The following is an 18,923-nucleotide window of genomic DNA, read 5'->3' as shown; positions in this document are numbered from 1 at the left end:
GTAGTTGGCTAAAGCCATCAAGTTGTTGTGTTATCAGATTTAGCCTGTTCCATCATTTGCAGAATGCACTATAGTGCGGGAAAGGGGAATCCCGCCACAACGTGGACACGGTAGAAACATTTAAATGTAGACGCATGTGGAGTTCGTAATTCCATGATCAGAATAACAAAGCAGCATTTACTCTCAAGTCTTGACACAGCCTACTGCGTTTAGACAAGCAGCAAATTCAGATTTTTTTTTTACATGAATTGGTCTTTTGACCAATCAGATCAGCTCTGAAAAAGAGCCGTCGTGAAACGATCAGATGTGATTGGTCAAAAGACCAATTACTGGAAAAAGATCAGAATTGGGCTGCCTGTCTAAACGCAGCCTTAGTAAAACCTCAAGGGGGCTTCATGTTATGAGTTTCATACACACATTAGTGATTTACTAGGCCTCAAGTTATATGCACATCTCAAAGTTTGTCTAGGCCTATTGGTTCATTTGATTGTGCGCATTTCACAGTATGGTCATCAGGACCTCAGATAAATTAACTGCACAACTGCACCGCCCACAGCCGCAGGGCTCTCCAGAGGGGGGTGCGGTCTGCACAATGCATCACCGGGGACAAACTACCTGCCCTCCAGGACACCAACAGCACCCGATGTCACAGGCCAAAAAGAGACTGAAAAACAGCTTCTACCTCAAAGCAATCAGACTGTTAAATAGACATCACTAGCACAGAGAGGCTGCTGCCTGTCACACCCTGATCTGTTTCACTTGTCTTTGTGATTGTCTCCACCACCTTCCAGGTGTCGCCCAATTTCCCCATTATCTCCTGTGTATTTAGACCTGTGTTCTCTGTTTGTCTGTTGCCAGTTCGTCTTTTTTTTTGTTCAAGTCAACCAGTGGTTTGAGTCTCAGTGTCTGCTTTTTCCAGTCTCTCTTTTCTTGCCCTCCTGGTTTTGACTCTTGCCTGTCCTGACTCCGAGCCCCATTGCCTGACCACACTGCCTGAGCCTGCCTACCGACCTGTACCTTTGCCTCCCTCTGGATTACCCTGAGCCTGCCTGCTGTCCGGTACTGTTGCCCCCCCCCCCCCCCCTGGTTGTCTGACCCCTGCCTGCCTTGACCTGTCTCTTGCCTCTGTTGGAACATTAAACTATTGTTTATTCGACATGGTCTGCATCTGGGTCTTACCAGATATCTGATAGCTGCCTACATACAGACTTGAAATCATTCAAAAATCTAATCTTTATTGACATTTCCATAATTCAACATCTGGCGTCAACAGACTTCTTCCCAGGCATGGTCTTGGGTCAACTTCTTCCCAGGCATGGTCTTGGGTTGTCACCTCACATTTCCTGAGAAGGAGAAACAGTTCAAAGCTGTTACAAGTGTATTCACTATTCTCACGGTTTAGAGGACAAAATAGATTGAAACACTGTCTGACATATGCTGCTCACCAATCAGTGGACTGAGGTGCCAGTGGGCCTCTCTCTTGGCACGTGGGTATGGTAAGTAAGGAGATGTAGGTTCAGGGTGCCGAAAACCATACAGAGAGAAAGAAGGGTTCTTTTCAAGAGGTGTCACGGGCAGCTATGTGCGTGAGGAAGAATCAGGCACAGAGAGCATATAGTTCCACAGGGAAAAAGTGCACTTTAATATCGCACCGAAAACAATGACCACAACACAGGGCGCGGAAAATGTGGACCAACCCAAACACACAGGGTACCAGGTCCGGAGCACGAACACCAAAAATCATACACACGTAACATAGGAGTAATCCCGCACAAAACAAGGGCAGGAAGCCTAGCTATAAATAAGGAAGCCCATCAAGCAAACACAAAAGACACAGGTGCAACTAATAACACAAAACAAACAGAAAACGAAAAAGGGATCGGTGGAGGCTAGTAGGCCGGTGACAACGCCCACCGAGCACCGCCCGAACAGGCAAGGGAGCCAACTTCGGCGGAAGTCGTGACAAGAGGTGGGTAGAAGCTGGGGCAGGGAACCTAGGATTTGGCTGTTATTGGTGGAATTGGTATGGAGGGGAGTGATGCTAAATGTTTGGAGGGTTAGAAGGAGCTGGAGGTGCTACATACTTCTGATAGTGATGTAAAGTGGGGTCAGGGACACTGTATTGCTGGTAGAGAGGAGGATGAGAGCCAGAGGTATGCTTACTGGGACTACCAGGCTGAGAGTGTGTGTAGTGGTACATGTAGGAATAGTGGCTGGGTGAACTAGGGTGATGGTGTTGAGGTCCAGGGGGAGGAGAAGGCCTATTCTGGTGGGATAAGGGGACTGGAGGGACATACTTAGAATATTGGTTATGGTGCTGGACAGCTTCCATATGGGGGAGTTATGGAATCTCTAGATCCTGTGGTGTGCTTGTTGGAGGAACAGGGGCAATATGCTTCCTCTGCAGGTGTTGATGAATAGAGGGACTGACGATACTGAGGGAGGAGGAGGAGAGAGTAGGTGGTTGAGTGACAGGTCTGGTGTGTTGGTTAGGCTTCTCTTGCTGGGGAGAACTGGGGTGATTAGTGACAGAAACAGTAGGATCATATGTCAAAGCCACCTGCACGTAGTCTTGGTACTGCTCAACCCTTTGACTCTGTGATGTCTCAGCAGGCTGAGGGGGTATGGGAAAACTCAGGGGAGAACTTGAAAGGAACTGGCTTAAAAGGGACGGGCTTGATGGGGGGTGGAGTGGGTATCATGTGTAACTCGGGATTGTCGTGGATGAAGGGAAAGCAACGGGGGCTTAGCTGGGGACTTGGTGGCTTTGAGTGGTTGGGGAGGAGAAGGGGTAACAACAGCCTTACCTCTGGTATTTTTTGGGGTGTCGGGTAACTTCCGATGTTGTACTACTGGGAGTGGGGGTTGGATGGTGAGAGGGGTTGGGGAATGGATGGGTGTGAAATGGTTTGTGGCTTGTGAGGCAAAACATACAGAGTCTGGAGATGCATCAGGCTCATAGTGGGGGGTGTTTAGGGTGTTGTAGGTAAGGGGTTTGGAACAGGCATGAGAAAGACAGGTCCTTTCCCCTAGATTAGATCTGTACTGTTTACATGCCATTCTATAGGAGAGGAAAAACAATACCCTTACATAAAGGCATACATTTTAAAATAAACTGACCAAAAAAGCATAATAAAATCCCCTCTGGAATTGCAGGTACCAACAGCTCACCCACTTACCCCTAATCATAATGTACAGGACACAGTTATAATTAGGTGAGTATCATCAATGGCAGTTGTTACTGCATGGAAGTTGTGTACAGTTCCATACATAGCTTTAACATTACTGTTGTCCCACAAGTTGTGTTGGGAACTGCAAACACCAGAGGCTCAGTAGTGTCTTCAGTGTGGTACCAGCACCGGGACGCAGCATACAGGAGCGGCACCCAGTCACCATTTACTGAGGGGGGTGAGAAGGTCAGAGGTCAAAGACATTGCTCAGTGACCCCTATTCAACTGGTTTAGGCTGCATCCTGATTCTTCTACCACCCTTCTCCAAAATCGTGCATATGCACTCCCTGTCATGGATTTAACAATGGTGAAAACTCCCTTGAAAACCATTTCTTGCACCAATCCAATGCATGTGTGTGGAGTATTGGGATGCAGTCATAGTCAAGATAGATCATGTCAATTTACCATGGCATGAGATCAAAATTCCAGTACATACAGTATTTACTCCACGGTCTCCTCTCCATAGATCATCAGATCCATCTCAGATCCCAGACATGTGGCCTGGGGAGAGGGCACCTCACTGGAGGCGAGGCCCTCACTGGGGATCCATACCAATACACTGGCAAAAAAAAACATTTTTAACCTTTATTTAACTAGGCAAGTCAGTTAAGAACAAATTCTTTTTTACAATGACGGCCTACACCAGCAAAACCCGGACGACCCAAGACCAAACATCCACAGCATTTAGTCCAAAACAGTCAGAACAGAAATCCATTCAGTCTTCACAAGTGAGAGGGGCAGATGGGAAAGGACAGGAAGTGAAGAGTGAATACCTCCTGGTGAACAAAGCATCCATTGTAGTGTACCATCAGGACTGCCTCTGTCTGAGGTCTTCAGTTTGAGGCCTTAGCCCAAAGGGAGGTGGGACGATTAGGGTGCGATTTAGGACAGACTCTGATTTAGTAAGTTTAAGACCAGCACAGTATTATCATAGGTTTTCAGCCAATGAATAGATAAAGATCTTTATTGAAAAGCAATGTTAACTGTGTTAAGCTAGAAGCTCCATATGACTTCCACAAGGCCTACGAGTGTTACAATGTGACTTCCACAAGGTCTACTGCAGTATAACTTCCAAAGGGCCTACGAGTGTTACAATATGACTTCCACAAGGCCTACTACAACAGGACTTCCACATGGTCTACTGAAGTATGACTTCCACAGGGCCTACTACAGTATGACTTCCACAGGGCCTACTACAGTATGACTTCCACAAGGTCTACTACATAATTACTTCCACAAGGCCTACTGCAGTATGACTTCCACAAGGCCTACTACAGTATGACTTCCACAAGGCCTACTGCAGTATGACTTTCACATGACCTACTGCAGAATGACTTCCACAAGGCCTACTGCAGTATAACTTCCACAAGGCCTACTACAGCATGACTTCCACAAGTCTACTGCAGCATGACTTCCACAAGGCCTACTGCAGTATGACTTCCACAAGGCCTACTGCAGTATGACTTCCACAAGGCCTACTGCAGTATGACTTCCATAAGGCCGGCTGCAGTATGACTTCCACAGGGCCTATTGCAGCATGACTTCCACAAGGCCTGCTAGTGTTACAATATATGACTTCCACAGTGTCATGCAGGTGAAAGAGGACCCAAAAGCGACTTGGCGAAAACAGAGTCTTTAACCGTTATGTCATTCAGCCCTCGATAATCCACGCAGGGGCGCAGAGTACCGTCCTTCTTCTTAACAAAAAAGAACCCCGCCCCGGCCGGAGAGGAAGAAGGCACTATGGTACCGGCGTCAAGAGACACAGACAAATAATCCTCAGAGCCTTACGTTCGGGAGCACAGAGAGTATAGTCTACTGGTCCCCGGAAGGAGATCAATACTACAATCATACGACCGGTGAGGAGGAAGGGAGTTGGCTCGGGACAAACTGAAGACCGTGCGCAGATCATTATTCCTCCGGCACTCCTGTCAAATCGCCAGGTTCCTCCTGAGAAGTAGGGACAGAAGAAACGGGAGGGATGGCAGACATTAAACACTTCACATGACAAGAAACGTTCCAGGATAGGATAGAATTACTAGACCAATTAATAGAAGGATTATGACATACTAGCCAGGGATGACCCAAAACAACAGGTGTAAACGGTGAACGAAAAATCAAAAAGAAATAGTCTCACTGTGGTTACCAGATACTGTGAGGGTTAAAGGTAGTGTCTCAAATCTGATACTGGGAAGATGACTACCATCTAAGGCGAACATGGGCGTAGGCTTCTCTAACTCTCTGAAAGGAATGTCATGTTTCCGAACCCATGCTTCGTCCATGAAACAACCCTCAGCCCCAGAGTCTATCAAGGCACTACATGTAGCACCCGAACCGGTCCAGCGTAGATGGACCGACAAAGTAGTACAGGATCTTGATGGAGAGACTTGAGTAGTTGCGCTCACCTGTAGCCCTCCGCTTAAGATGAGCTCTGGCTTTTACTGGACATGAATTAACAAAATGTCCAGCAACTCCGCAATAGAGGCACAGGCGGTTGGTGATCCTCCGTTCCCTCTCCTTAGTCGAGATGCGAATCCCTCCCAGCTGCATGGGCTCAGTCTCTGAGCCAGAGGAGGGAGATGGTTGCGATGCGGAGCAGGGAAACACCGTTGATGCGAGCTCTCTTCCACGAGCCCGGTGACGAAGATCTACCCGTCGTTCTATGCGGATGGCGAGAGCAATCAAAGAGTCCACATCTGAAGGAACCTCCCGGGAGAGAATCTCATCCTTAACCACTGCGTGGAGTCCCTCCAGAAAACGAGCGAGCAGCGCCGGCTCGTTCCACTCACTAGAGGCAGCAAGAGTGCGAAACTCAATAGAATAATCCGTTATGGACCGTTCACCTTGGCATAGGAAGCCAGGGCCCTAGAAGCCTCCCTACCAAAAACTGAACGGTCAAAAACCCGAATCATCTCCTCTTTAAAGTTCTGGTACTTGTTAGAGCAATCAGCCCTTGCCTCCCAGATAGCTGTGCCCCATTCTCGAGCCCGGCCAGTAAGGAGTGAAATGACGTAAGCAACCCGAGCTCTCTCTCTAAGTATGTGTTGGGTTGAAGAGAGAACACAATCTCACACTGCGTGAGAAAGGAGCGGCACTCAGTGGGCTGCCCGGAGTAGCAAGGTGGGTTATTAACCCTAGGTTCTGGAGGCTCGGCAGGCCAGGAAGTAACAGGTGGCACGAGACGAAGACTCTGGAACTGTCCAGAGAGGTCGGAAACCTGAGCGGCCAGGTTCTCCACGGCATGGCGAGCAGCAGACAATTCCTGCTCGTGTCTGCCGAGCATGGCTCCTTGGATCTCGACGGCAGTGTAACGAGCGTCTGAAGTCGCTGGGTCCATTCCTTGGTCGGTTCCTTCTGTCATGCAGGTGAAAGAGGACCCAAAAGCGACTTGGCGAAAACAGAGTCTTTAATCCAGTAAAGTAAATACAATCAAAAAACACAACTTTCACTCGAAATGACGGGACAAACTGGAGACTCGATCTTGAACAGCAGGTGAACAGCAGGTTGCCTCGGGAAGGCACTTGAACCAAACAGACTCAGACACCTGCTCACCACGCAGCATCTGAGGAAAACACGACACGACAGGGCGATACACAAACACAGCACGGTGAATTCTAGACAAGGAACCGACAGGGCAGAAACGAATAACAAGGAGAGAAATAGGGACTCTAATCAGGGAAAAGGATCGGGAACAGGTGTGGGAAGACTAAATGATTGATTAGGGGAATAGGAACAGCTGGGAGCAGGAACGAACGATAGAGAGAAGAGAGAGCGGGAGAGTGAGAGAGGGAGGGGGAGAGAGAGGGATAGAAAGAGGGAAAGAACCTAATAAGACCAGCAGAGGGAAACGAATAGAAGGAGAAGAACAGGGACAAGGCATGATAATCAATGACAAAACATGACAGTACCCCCACTCACCGAGCGCCTCCTGGCGCACTCGAGGAGGAATCCTGGCGGCAACGGAGGAAATCATCAATGAGTGAACGGTCCAGCACGTCCCGAGACGGAACCCAACTCCTCTCCTCAGGACCGTAACCCTCCCAATCCACTAAGTATTGGTGACCCCGTCCCCGAGAACGCATGTCCATGATCTTATGTACCTTGTAAATAGGTGCGCTCTCGACAAGGACGGGAGGGGGAGGGAAGACGAACGGGAGTGCGAAGAAAGGGCTTGACACAGGAGACATGGAAGACAGGATGGACGCGACGAAGATGTCGCGGAAGAAGCAGTCGCACAGCGACAGGATTGACGACCTGGGAGACACGGAACGGACCAATGAACCGCGGAGTCAACTTACGAGAAGCTGTCGTAAGAGGAAGGTTGCGAGTGGAAAGCCACACTCTCTGGCGGCAACAATACCTTGGACTCTTAATCCTGCGTTTATTGGCGGCTCTCACAGTCTGTGCCCTGTAACGGCAAAGTGCAGACCTCACCCTCCTCCAGGTGCGCTCACAACGTTGGACAAACGCTTGAGCGGAGGGAACGCTGGACTCGGCAAGCTGGGATGAGAACAGAGGAGGCTGGTAACCCAGACTACTCTGAAACGGAGATAACCCGGTAGCAGACGAAGGAAGCGAATTGTGAGCGTATTCTGCCCAGGGGAGCTGTTCTGCCCAAGACGCAGGGTTTCTGAAAGAAAGGCTGCGTAGTATGCGACCAATCGTCTGATTGGCCCTCTCTGCTTGACCGTTAGACTGGGGATGAAACCCGGAAGAGAGACTGACGGACGCACCAATCAAACGACAGAACTCCCTCCAAAACTGTGACGTGAATTGCGGGCCTCTGTCTGAAACGGCGTCTAACGGGAGGCCATGAATTCTGAATACATTCTCGATAATGATTTGTGCCGTCTCCTTAGCGGAAGGAAGTTTAGCGAGGGGAATGAAATGTGCCGCCTTAGAGAACCTATCGACAACCGTAAGAATCACAGTCTTCCCCGCAGACAAAGGCAGACCGGTAATGAAGTCTAGGGCGATGTGAGACCATGGTCGAGAAGGAATGGGGAGCGGTCTGAGACGACCGGCAGGAGGAGAGTTACCCGACTTAGTCTGCGCGCAGTCCGAACAAGCAGCCACGAAACGGCGCGTGTCACGCTCCTGAGTCGGCCACCAAAAGCGCTGGCGAATAGACGCAAGAGTGCCTCGAACACCGGGATGACCAGCTAACTTGGCAGAGTGAGCCCACTGAAGAACAGCCAGACGAGTGGAAACAGGAACGAAAAGGAGGTTACTAGGACAAGCGCGCGGCGACGCAGTGTGCGTGAGTGCTTGCTTAACCTGTCTTTCAATTCCCAGACTGTTAACCCGACAACACGCCCATAAGGAAGAATCCCCTCGGGATCAGTAGAAGCCACAGAAGAACTAAACAGACGGGATAAGGCATCAGGCTTGGTGTTCTTGCTACCCGGACGGTAAGAAATCACAAACTCGAAACGAGCGAAAAACAACGCCCAACGAGCTTGACGGGCATTAAGTCGTTTGGCAGAACGGATGTACTCAAGGTTCTTATGGTCTGTCCAAACGACAAAGGAACGGTCGCCCCCTCCAACCACTGTCGCCATTCGCCTAGGGCTAAGCGGATGGCGAGCAGTTCACGGTTACCCACATCATAGTTGCGCTCAGATGGCGACAGGCGATGAGAAAAATAAGCGCAAGGATGAACCTTATCGTCAGACTGGAAGCGCTGGGATAGAATGGCTCCCACGCCTACCTCTGAAGCGTCAACCTCGACAATGAATTGTCTAGTGACGTCAGGAGTAACGAGGATAGGAGCGGACGTAAAACGTTCTTTTAGAAGATCAAAAGCTCCCTGGGCGGAACCGGACCACTTAAAACACGTCTTGACAGAAGTAAGAGCTGTGAGAGGGGCAGCAACTTGACCGAAATTACGAATGAAACGCCGATAGAAATTAGCGAAACCTAAAAAGCGCTGCAACTCGACATGTGACCTTGGAACGGGCCAATCACTGACAGCTTGGACCTTAGCGGAATCCATCTGAATGCCTTCAGCGGAAATAACGGAACCGAGAAAAGTAACGGAGGAGACATGAAAAGAGCACTTCTCAGCCTTTACGTAGAGACAATTCTCTAAAAGGCGCTGTAGAACACGTCGAACGTGCTGAACATGAATCTCGAGTGACGGAGAAAAAATCAGGATATCGTCAAGATAGACAAAAACAAAGATGTTCAGCATGTCTCTCAGAACATCATTAACTAATGCCTGAAAAACAGCTGGCGCATTGGCGAGACCGAACGGCAGAACCCGGTACTCAAAATGCCCTAACGGAGTGTTAAACGCCGTTTTCCACTCGTCCCCCTCTCTGATGCGCACGAGATGGTAAGCGTTACGAAGGTCCAACTTAGTAAAGCACCTGGCTCCCTGCAGAATCTCGAAGGCTGATGACATAAGGGGAAGCGGATAACGATTCTTAACCGTTATGTCATTCAGCCCTCGATAATCCACGCAGGGGCGCAGAGTACCGTCCTTCTTCTTAACAAAAAGAACCCCGCCCCGGCCGGAGAGGAAGAAGGCACTATGGTACCGGCGTCAAGAGACACAGACAAATAATCCTCGAGAGCCTTACGTTCGGGAGCCGACAGAGAGTATAGTCTACCCCGAGGAGGAGTGGTCCCCGGAAGGAGATCAATACTACAATCATACGACCGGTGAGGAGGAAGGGAGTTGGCTCGGGACCGACTGAAGACCGTGCGCAGATCATGATATTCCTCCGGCACTCCTGTCAAATCGCCAGGTTCCTCCTGAGAAGTAGGGACAGAAGAAACGGGAGGGATGGCAGACATTAAACACTTCACATGACAAGAAACGTTCCAGGATAGGATAGAATTACTAGACCAATTAATAGAAGGATTATGACATACTAGCCAGGGATGACCCAAAACAACAGGTGTAAACGGTGAACGAAAAATCAAAAAAAGAAATAGTCTCACTGTGGTTACCAGATACTGTGAGGGTTAAAGGTAGTGTCTCAAATCTGATACTGGGAAGATGACTACCATCTAAGGCGAACATGGGCGTAGGCTTCTCTAACTCTCTGAAAGGAATGTCATGTTTCCGAACCCATGCTTCGTCCATGAAACAACCCTCAGCCCCAGAGTCTATCAAGGCACTACATGTAGCACCCGAACCGGTCCAGCGTAGATGGACCGACAAAGTAGTACAGGATCTTGATGGAGAGACTTGAGTAGTTGCGCTCACCTGTAGCCCTCCGCTTACAGATGAGCTCTGGCTTTTACTGGACATGAATTAACAAAATGTCCAGCAACTCCGCAATAGAGGCACAGGCGGTTGGTGATCCTCCGTTCCCTCTCCTTAGTCGAGATGCGAATCCCTCCCAGCTGCATGGGCTCAGTCTCTGAGCCAGAGGAGGGAGATGGTTGCGATGCGGAGCAGGGAAACACCGTTGATGCGAGCTCTCTTCCACGAGCCCGGTGACGAAGATCTACCCGTCGTTCTATGCGGATGGCGAGAGCAATCAAAGAGTCCACATCTGAAGGAACCTCCCGGGAGAGAATCTCATCCTTAACCACTGCGTGGAGTCCCTCCAGAAAACGAGCGAGCAGCGCCGGCTCGTTCCACTCACTAGAGGCAGCAAGAGTGCGAAACTCAATAGAATAATCCGTTATGGACCGTTCACCTTGGCATAGGGAAGCCAGGGCCCTAGAAGCCTCCCTACCAAAAACTGAACGGTCAAAAACCCGAATCATCTCCTCTTTAAAGTTCTGGTACTTGTTAGAGCAATCAGCCCTTGCCTCCCAGATAGCTGTGCCCCATTCTCGAGCCCGGCCAGTAAGGAGTGAAATGACGTAAGCAACCCGAGCTCTCTCTCTAGAGTATGTGTTGGGTTGAAGAGAGAACACAATCTCACACTGCGTGAGAAAGGAGCGGCACTCAGTGGGCTGCCCGGAGTAGCAAGGTGGGTTATTAACCCTAGGTTCTGGAGGCTCGGCAGGCCAGGAAGTAACAGGTGGCACGAGACGAAGACTCTGGAACTGTCCAGAGAGGTCGGAAACCTGAGCGGCCAGGTTCTCCACGGCATGGCGAGCAGCAGACAATTCCTGCTCGTGTCTGCCGAGCATGGCTCCTTGGATCTCGACGGCAGTGTAACGAGCGTCTGAAGTCGCTGGGTCCATTCCTTGGTCGGTTCCTTCTGTCATGCAGGTGAAAGAGGACCCAAAAGCGACTTGGCGAAAACAGAGTCTTTAATCCAGTAAAGTAAATACAATCAAAAAACACAACTTTCACTCGAAATGACGAGGACAAACTGGAGACTCGATCTTGAACAGCAGGTGAACAGCAGGTTGCCTCGGGAAGGCACTTGAACCAAACAGACTCAGACACCTGCTCACCACGCAGCATCTGAGGAAAACACGACACGACAGGGCGATACACAAACACAGCACGGTGAATTCTAGACAAGGAACCGACAGGGCAGAAACGAATAACAAGGAGAGAAATAGGGACTCTAATCAGGGAAAAGGATCGGGAACAGGTGTGGGAAGACTAAATGATTGATTAGGGGAATAGGAACAGCTGGGAGCAGGAACGGAACGATAGAGAGAAGAGAGAGCGGGAGAGTGAGAGAGGGAGGGGGAGAGAGAGGGATAGAAAGAGGGAAAGAACCTAATAAGACCAGCAGAGGGAAACGAATAGAAGGAGAAGAACAGGGACAAGGCATGATAATCAATGACAAAACATGACACACAGGGCCTACTGCAGTATGACTTCCACCAGGCCTACTACAGTATGACTTCCACAAGGCCTACTACAGTATGACTTCCACAAGGCCGACTGCAGTATGACTTCCACAAGGCCTACTGCAGTATGACTTCCACAAGGCCTACTACATTTACATTTAAGTCATTTAGCAGACGCTCTTATCCAGAGCGACTTACAAATTGGTGCATTCACCTTATGACATCCAGTGGAACAGCCACTTTACAATAGTGCATCTAAATCTTTTAAGGGGGGGGGTAGAAGGCATACTTTATCCTATCCTAGGTATTCCTTAAAGAGGTGGGGTTTCAGGTGTCTCCGGAAGGTGGTGATTGACTCCGCTGTCCTGGCGTCGTGAGGGAGTTTGTTCCACCATTGGGGGGCCAGAGCAGCGAACAGTTTTGACTGGGCTGAGCGGGAACTGTACTTCCTCAGTGGTAGGGAGGCGAGCAGGCCAGAGGTGGATGAACGCAGTGCCCTTGTTTGGGTGTAGGGCCTGATCAGAGCCTGGAGGTACTGAGGTGCCGTTCCCCTCACAGCTCCGTAGGCGTATAACTTCCACAAGGCCTACTACAGCATGACTTCCACAAGGTATACTGCAGCATGACTTCCACAAGGTCTACTACAGTATGACTTCCACAAGGCCTACTGCAGTATGACTTCCACAGGGCCTACTGCACTACTGCAGCATGACTTCCACAAGGCCGACTGCAGTATGACTTCCACAGTGTCTACTGCAGTATGACTTCCACAAGGCCTACTGCTGTACGACTTCCACAAGGCCTACTGCAGCATGAGTTCCACAAGGCCTGCTAGTGTTACAATAAATGGCTTTACATACATCTGTCAATTAAGAAGTTTGGAATGTCCTGTTTTCTGGAATGTGAACATCAGGATGTCGTTCCCACAATGGACAGTGGGGTCCACCGCTGTATGCCATGCCTATGATGTCCCTGCTGGGGTTCGAGCCCAGGGACTGGAGAGTAGATCTGCTGTTTAACTAAGGCAATATCTTCAGGACATAGGGTTACATTAGAACAGACACATTATCATGTGTAAGATAAGGACATACTTGTATTATTTTGTAGCCTAAAACTAGAAATACACCTATATATTTACTTACTTGAGAAGGTGTCATGGTCAGGCTGATATTGCTGTTGGACATCACCATGGTACCCACTGAGCATCCTGTAATTGACAACACAATGTTCCCCAAGACATGTCCAAAGTAGGCCTACCTACTGTGCAAAAGGACAGCTTTGAGGTGAAAAAATCCCATCTAGGAAAAGTGGAACCACCAATTTGACCTCAGAATGTGAAACTCTACATGCGAAATTCGATTATAACGCCAAATCTGTATATTAGACCTGACAGCTGTGATTCCAAACGGATTATGCAAATGTAGAGCGCTTCTCACATGTGCGGTTAATTAACAAAACAAAAATCTGGTTGGATTTCATCATGGAAGAAAATGAGACACAGTAGAAAGAATTTGTTAATACCTTGAAATATTGAGGGTAAAAAAGTAGGCCTATAGGCTAAAGTACAAAATGACATCCATAAACGATGTGGGGGGGAAACATTGCTATGGAAATGACGTGTGCAGTATGTCATTACCCAAAACACGAATAGGTCATGGCTGTTGCTATTCTACTCATATTTTGAGTTGCTGCTGCAATACTGCGTACATAGGGGAATTGGGTGTTGTTGTTTACTTATAGGAATGTGAGGTATTCATATATTCATATTTCATATTTCTCATGTGTTGAGAGCTCATTGTAAAAGGGAGAGGTGTAGCCTACATATTGCTTTGAGGGCGGGGGAGGAGGGCTAGAGTGGAGCGCAACATGTTTGTTTGGTTCCTTTTAGAATTAAGAATATACTACAAACTGGGACTATTCCACACACATTATGTACACAGCCGTAATTGTCACTCCATTCATTCAACGAGCTCCTTTGAAGATCACTTAGCTTCACGCAGTGTTTTGACAGAGGGAAACGTTGCCTATTTGTCATAGACTTTTAAAGTTCCTGACTTTTTAAAGATACGAAAAAGTTTGAGGATATGGGTGGGGTTTGGGAAAGGGGAAAGGGAGGGAAGGGGCCGAAGAGAAAAAAAAGAGTGATGTGTAGTCTATGAATTCGATGCTGGGTGGGTCTAACGCTACAGCTTTTCAGAATTGAAAATAACTATCGTGCGTAAAAGCTCCTTCACAGGTAATGTTTATCAGCCTAATGCGGTTTACAATTTCTATTCAATGGGATTGGTGGAGGGTTGGTACTGTTTAGCGATTTTTTTGAAGGCTCTGTGGGCGAAAACAATAGTTTTGGGGAGGTATTTAAACGTTTTATAATGGAACTACATTCAGTTGATAAGGACGTTTTGGAAGGATAACATGGATTTCACTTTTGCGAGCGGCAAAACAACGTCAACATAGGTTTACTTCTTGCATAGTATTATAGATCATATTTTCATCAATATTTTGTATTCATTTATGTATAACACATATGTTTCAGACTCACTTCTGTCGTCGTATTCTCGCGCTCTTTTCTCATAGCCTGTGTATGGGGCCCGTTGCAACTAACGGGTATATCGTCCATAACAAACGGTAATGTGCAGCCAAGTAGTCCAGTTAAAATACATGGCCACGTTGAATAGCCTATTATTTTTCTCTACTGAAACTTGCTATTGATTCAAAAAAAATATATGCATATATTCAGGTTAATAATGATTAGTCTGCAGTTAAACGAATAGTCTAAACGTTTAGGCCTAATAACTTTATACACTTGAGTAACTTTTTAAACAATGTTGTTGTGATGGTAGACCTATAGAAACAACCATTATTACTTTACCCTCTAAGCGGTCTAATTGTACAAATAAACAAATCTATAAACTCATTTTATAGGCTAAACGTGAATGAGCAATCGAATCCAATGATTTGAGTCGTATTTGAAACGAGTCGAATTGATAATTTAGGTAGAGTGCTCTTCTATCCCAGACCTGGATCAAAAACAGACGTCAAATACTTTGTGTGCTTGATTTATCTGGGAGTTTGCACTTTTGGGTCTATTTTATTATTCCCATTGTAGGCAAACCAATTCAAACACAATACAAGCATTTTAAAATATTTGAGCGAGATCTGGTTATGCCTCGTATTTAGCAAGTAAATACCAATAAGATAATTAACCAATAAGGCCCGATGGTGGTGTGGTATATGGCCAATATACCACGGCTAAGGGCTATTCTTAAGCACAATGCAACGCAGAAGGGCCTGGAAACAGCCCTTCGCCTTGATATATTGGCAATATACCACAAACACCAGAGGTGCCTTATTGCTGTTATGAACTGATTACCAACATAATTAGAGCAGTAAAAATACATGTTTTGTCATACACGTGGTATATGGGCTAATATAGCACGGCTTTCAGCCAATCAGCATTCAGGGTTCGAACCACCCAGTTTCTAATAAGCAGCAAAGCCTACTCACTGTATATCTTTCCACAACACTTATCTTTTCTCAGTTAGTCACAATGTTGGTCCTGGCTGGAATCGTTGTTCTTCACATTACTGCCATCATCCTGCTTCTGGTTGCAACCATTGATAACGTAAGTAAATACATATCCCCTCTCCTTTTTCTTACTTTCACATGCTTCCAATGTCACCTCAGTGACCCCTTCTTTTCCATCTGTTCTCCTGCTCCATATGAACTTCAGAACGTCTTTATGGACACCATAATAAATACAGGGGCTAGAACAAAAATGTGCACCGTTGGGCCCAAGTATCCAACACTGAAAACACGGTTACAACACTGTTATGAGATGATATAGCTGTTAGTAAGTTTTGTTACAATGACTTTGCTACTCTTCTCCTGTGTTGTTTCCTGCAGGCCTGGTGGCTCACAGACTCAGTGGCCACAGATGTGTGGGGCCGGTGGGAACTGTCAGGCTCAGCTTGGCACTACACCAACCTCAAAGGAGACTATGCTGAAGGTATAGTACAGATGCCGTATCTTAATTTGATAACCGTGTTTTTGCAGGAATGTTCCTGCCCAGCAGGAAATACAAACTTGTAAGTGTACTCAAGGTTTGAAAAGGCTTTGAAAGTTTGTAATTTCTACTTTAAAATGTCTGACTTGATTTTCCCAACGAAAAATGTATCAACCCCTACAAAAATGTCATTCACATTTCCTGTTGCTGCAGGATTATTTTCCTGCAGGTTGAAACTGGCTCACATTAAGATACAGCATCTGTGTGCTTACCTCTTGTTATGGCTACACAGTATTAGCTTCTACCAAAACAAGATAGAGTGGACATGTGCATATGCTTATACTCGCTCGGTAGGCAGGGGTCGAATTAAGCTTCCAAAGTGAAACTAGTTTTGATGTGTTCCTTTTACTATGGTGAGTTCCCAGAATGGTTTTATTTCTACCCCTGCTGGTACGCCTACATGACACGGACAAAAAATATATATATATTTTGTAATTATTATGAATTAAAATTAATGACTGTCATTGTTCTGTATGACAAGATTATATTGTGTCAGGATCAGTATGTGCATCTTCCCATCTCATGGAGCCCTGTTCTCTCTGTACCCCCCTATAGAATACCTCCAGGTAGTGCAGGCCGGAGCAGTGCTGGCCTGCATCTTCTCCATCCTGGGCCTGTTTGTGTTTGTGGCTCAACTCTTCACCTTGTCCAAGGGCCAGAGGTTCACCTTCTCTGGAGCCTTGATGCTCATCTCCTGTAAGTAGCTTGGGGCCCTGTATTTGCATCTTTATACTGTATAATCTATGTAATGACATTGATATAAACACAGTGTATATGTTTTGTTGTAGTCCAGCACTAGCAAACAGAACTAATAACTGATGTAAACTGATAACTAATCATCCAATCTTTGAATGCACACCCTGTGGGTGGGTCCCCATGAGCATGGTTGAAAAACACTATTGTTTATTGCTATAACTATCACTGTTATTTAAGTTCAGGTTGAAATGGTCTCATCAGCAGTTGTGTCTACAGCCCTATGAGTGACTTTGAGGTGATGTTTCCAGTTCAGCACATGACTGTTATTAACCTAACAGGTGTTTTTAAATCTCCCCTCGTCTCCATCTAGGTCTGTGTGTAATGATTGCTGCGTCCATCTACACGGACATCTTCCACAAGCAGGACCAGGGTTGGTTCGGACACTCTTTCATCCTGGCCTGGATCTCCTTCGTTCTCACCTTCATACTGGGCGTCATCTATGTGGTGCTGCGCAAGAAGAGCGAGTAGAGGAACAAGGGATGAAGGGTAGGAGAGGAGGATTGTAAGGAAGGATAGTTTTTATTACGTTTTTGCATTGTGTTGGAAAGGGATGGAGGGAGGGTAGGGGTCTTAATTTAGTTTATTAACAGTCCCAGTATTTTGATTTTTCTTGTGAGGAGGAAGGTGGTACAGAAGGGGGGAGAGCGGACCCCAAAGAATTGTATGCACAATCAATTTCTATGCAGACTACTGCATGCCTGTTCAAATGGGAGATTTGTAATGTGTAATTGATATAGTACTGTATATTTCAAGGTATGCTACATAGCTGTTGCAGTACTTGAACAATCAGCAAACAAGCTTAATTTCCAGTACATGTTTTAAAAGGAATTTGAATTTTTATTTTTTATAACTGAAGTATTTTATAACCAATTGTAATTGTTTTTAAAAATCTAAATACATTGTAACAGTTTGTTGTGTAATTGTCGTAACGTGTATTCTAAGTGCATTTTAATCACGTGTGTGATTCTGAGTTTTGGTTGGCTGCTATATCAAAGTTAATTTGTACAAGTGAAAAAGGTAAACCAGGAACAGAGGTCAATGCGGTGTATGTAATATCACCATTTATTATAATGCAGTAGAGGGATTCTGTTTTGTAATTACATTGGAATTTAAGCCATGTTTGTTCAGACTATACAATTTATTAACAAAATAAAAACGCTAGAAAAAAAAGCATATTTTTCATTCATATTTCATCTATTCAACATATTTCCAATAAATAACTATTTGATGCAAGACTTCACCACGAGAGCAATCCTGCGACCACTAATAGGCATAACAGGGGATGCAGTAAGATGTACAGTATGTCCAACGACATGCTTGGTCCGGTTCCCACGTTTTTTAGAAAAGGCAACACCACCAAAACATTATTCAAGAGGCCCTACAACAGACCAAGACAGAGACAGGAATGTTCCATTATGTGTCATTCCGAGGGGGTGTAGTGAGTTGATCTGGACTGTACTAAATCCCCTGTCCAGAGGGGGTGATCCGCTCTTGCACCACCAGGTGAAGGAGGTGGTTCTGCTCTGCTGAGAGAAGAGGCCTGAAGAAGAATAATTTACTGTCCATTTTCCTTACAGTCTACGGAAATGTTCTTAACAATTTAGAGACAAGATATCAATGAGAAAATCATAAGGAAAAAAACTCAATTCAAATGTGTATTGCAGCTAAATAGCTACCACATGACAGATTTTCTTTTTGCTTACCAGAGTTCAGGTTGAAGAGACTTGAGGGACTCTGTGTCTTTTTCCTGGCAAGCCATCTGCAACAACACAATGACAGACTGATATAGACTTAAGACTTCGAAAGCCTAGCATAACCACCAATATAGATCAGCATAAAGCTAGGATCCTTAAATCAAAACAATAACAAAGCATCACCCTGCCTTTGTTTTTGTAAAATGCTGAGGGACGGGCCTGGAGAAACATAACCACTCTAATTCATATACAGAGCGATGGATGCAAGGGCTTGACCATCCATGATATCAACATTATAGTTTTAATCATGTTGTTAGGCTGTACAGTTTTTGTTTACATTTGCATTGTTTACAAACATTGGAGTAAAACAAGCTTATATTTTGGGTTCTGATGGGGTACGCCAGTTGAACTAAGCTCATGAGGCATTTACAAAGATATATTCTTCAAGAATACCATTCATTC

At 46.4% G+C, this 18,923-nt stretch overlaps 1 protein-coding gene and 2 long non-coding RNA genes across 4 annotated transcripts; 1 reads left to right on the top strand and 2 right to left on the bottom strand.

Moving 5' to 3' along the window:
* Positions 1–2,741: 2,741 nt before the first annotated feature.
* Positions 2,742–14,983, bottom strand: LOC124004325. 2 transcript variants are annotated; one of them, XR_006833362.1, is made up of 4 exons: positions 14,488–14,983; positions 13,088–13,152; positions 3,667–3,789; positions 2,742–3,399 (listed from the first exon to the last, which is right to left on the bottom strand). It is a non-coding gene; the product is annotated as an uncharacterized LOC124004325 (long non-coding RNA). The 2 variants fall into 2 exon arrangements; XR_006833361.1 differs by having other exon boundaries at positions 2,742–3,789.
* Positions 14,061–17,940, top strand: LOC124004323 (epithelial membrane protein 2-like). The gene is made up of 5 exons (XM_046313151.1): positions 14,061–14,181; positions 15,487–15,570; positions 15,852–15,954; positions 16,567–16,707; positions 17,078–17,940. The coding sequence occupies exons 2-5, from the start codon at positions 15,496–15,498 to the stop codon at positions 17,233–17,235; spliced, it is 477 nt and encodes a 158-aa protein (XP_046169107.1). The 5' UTR covers positions 14,061–14,181; positions 15,487–15,495; the 3' UTR covers positions 17,236–17,940.
* On the bottom strand, positions 17,803–18,874 carry LOC124004324. Its single transcript, XR_006833360.1, has 2 exons — positions 18,471–18,874; positions 17,803–18,307 (listed from the first exon to the last, which is right to left on the bottom strand). It is a non-coding gene; the product is annotated as an uncharacterized LOC124004324 (long non-coding RNA).
* Positions 18,875–18,923: the final 49 nt, after the last annotated feature.

The sequence above is a fragment of the Oncorhynchus gorbuscha genome, linkage group LG18 (genome assembly GCF_021184085.1).
Source record: "Oncorhynchus gorbuscha isolate QuinsamMale2020 ecotype Even-year linkage group LG18, OgorEven_v1.0, whole genome shotgun sequence".
Lineage (NCBI taxonomy): Eukaryota > Metazoa > Chordata > Actinopteri > Salmoniformes > Salmonidae > Oncorhynchus > Oncorhynchus gorbuscha.
This window is presented reverse-complemented; position numbering and strand designations above follow the sequence as displayed.

Bases quoted from the DNA above. Each gene is read 5' to 3' on its own strand.
- LOC124004323 (XM_046313151.1), top strand. From the start codon at position 15,496: ATGTTGGTCCTGGCTGGAATCGTTGTTCTTCACATTACTGCCATCATC. The intron at 15,955-16,566 runs GTATAGTACAGA...ACCCCCCTATAG, and splicing joins CAAAGGAGACTATGCTGAAG to AATACCTCCAGGTAGTGCAG. The intron at 16,708-17,077 runs GTAAGTAGCTTG...GTCTCCATCTAG, and splicing joins AGCCTTGATGCTCATCTCCT to GTCTGTGTGTAATGATTGCT.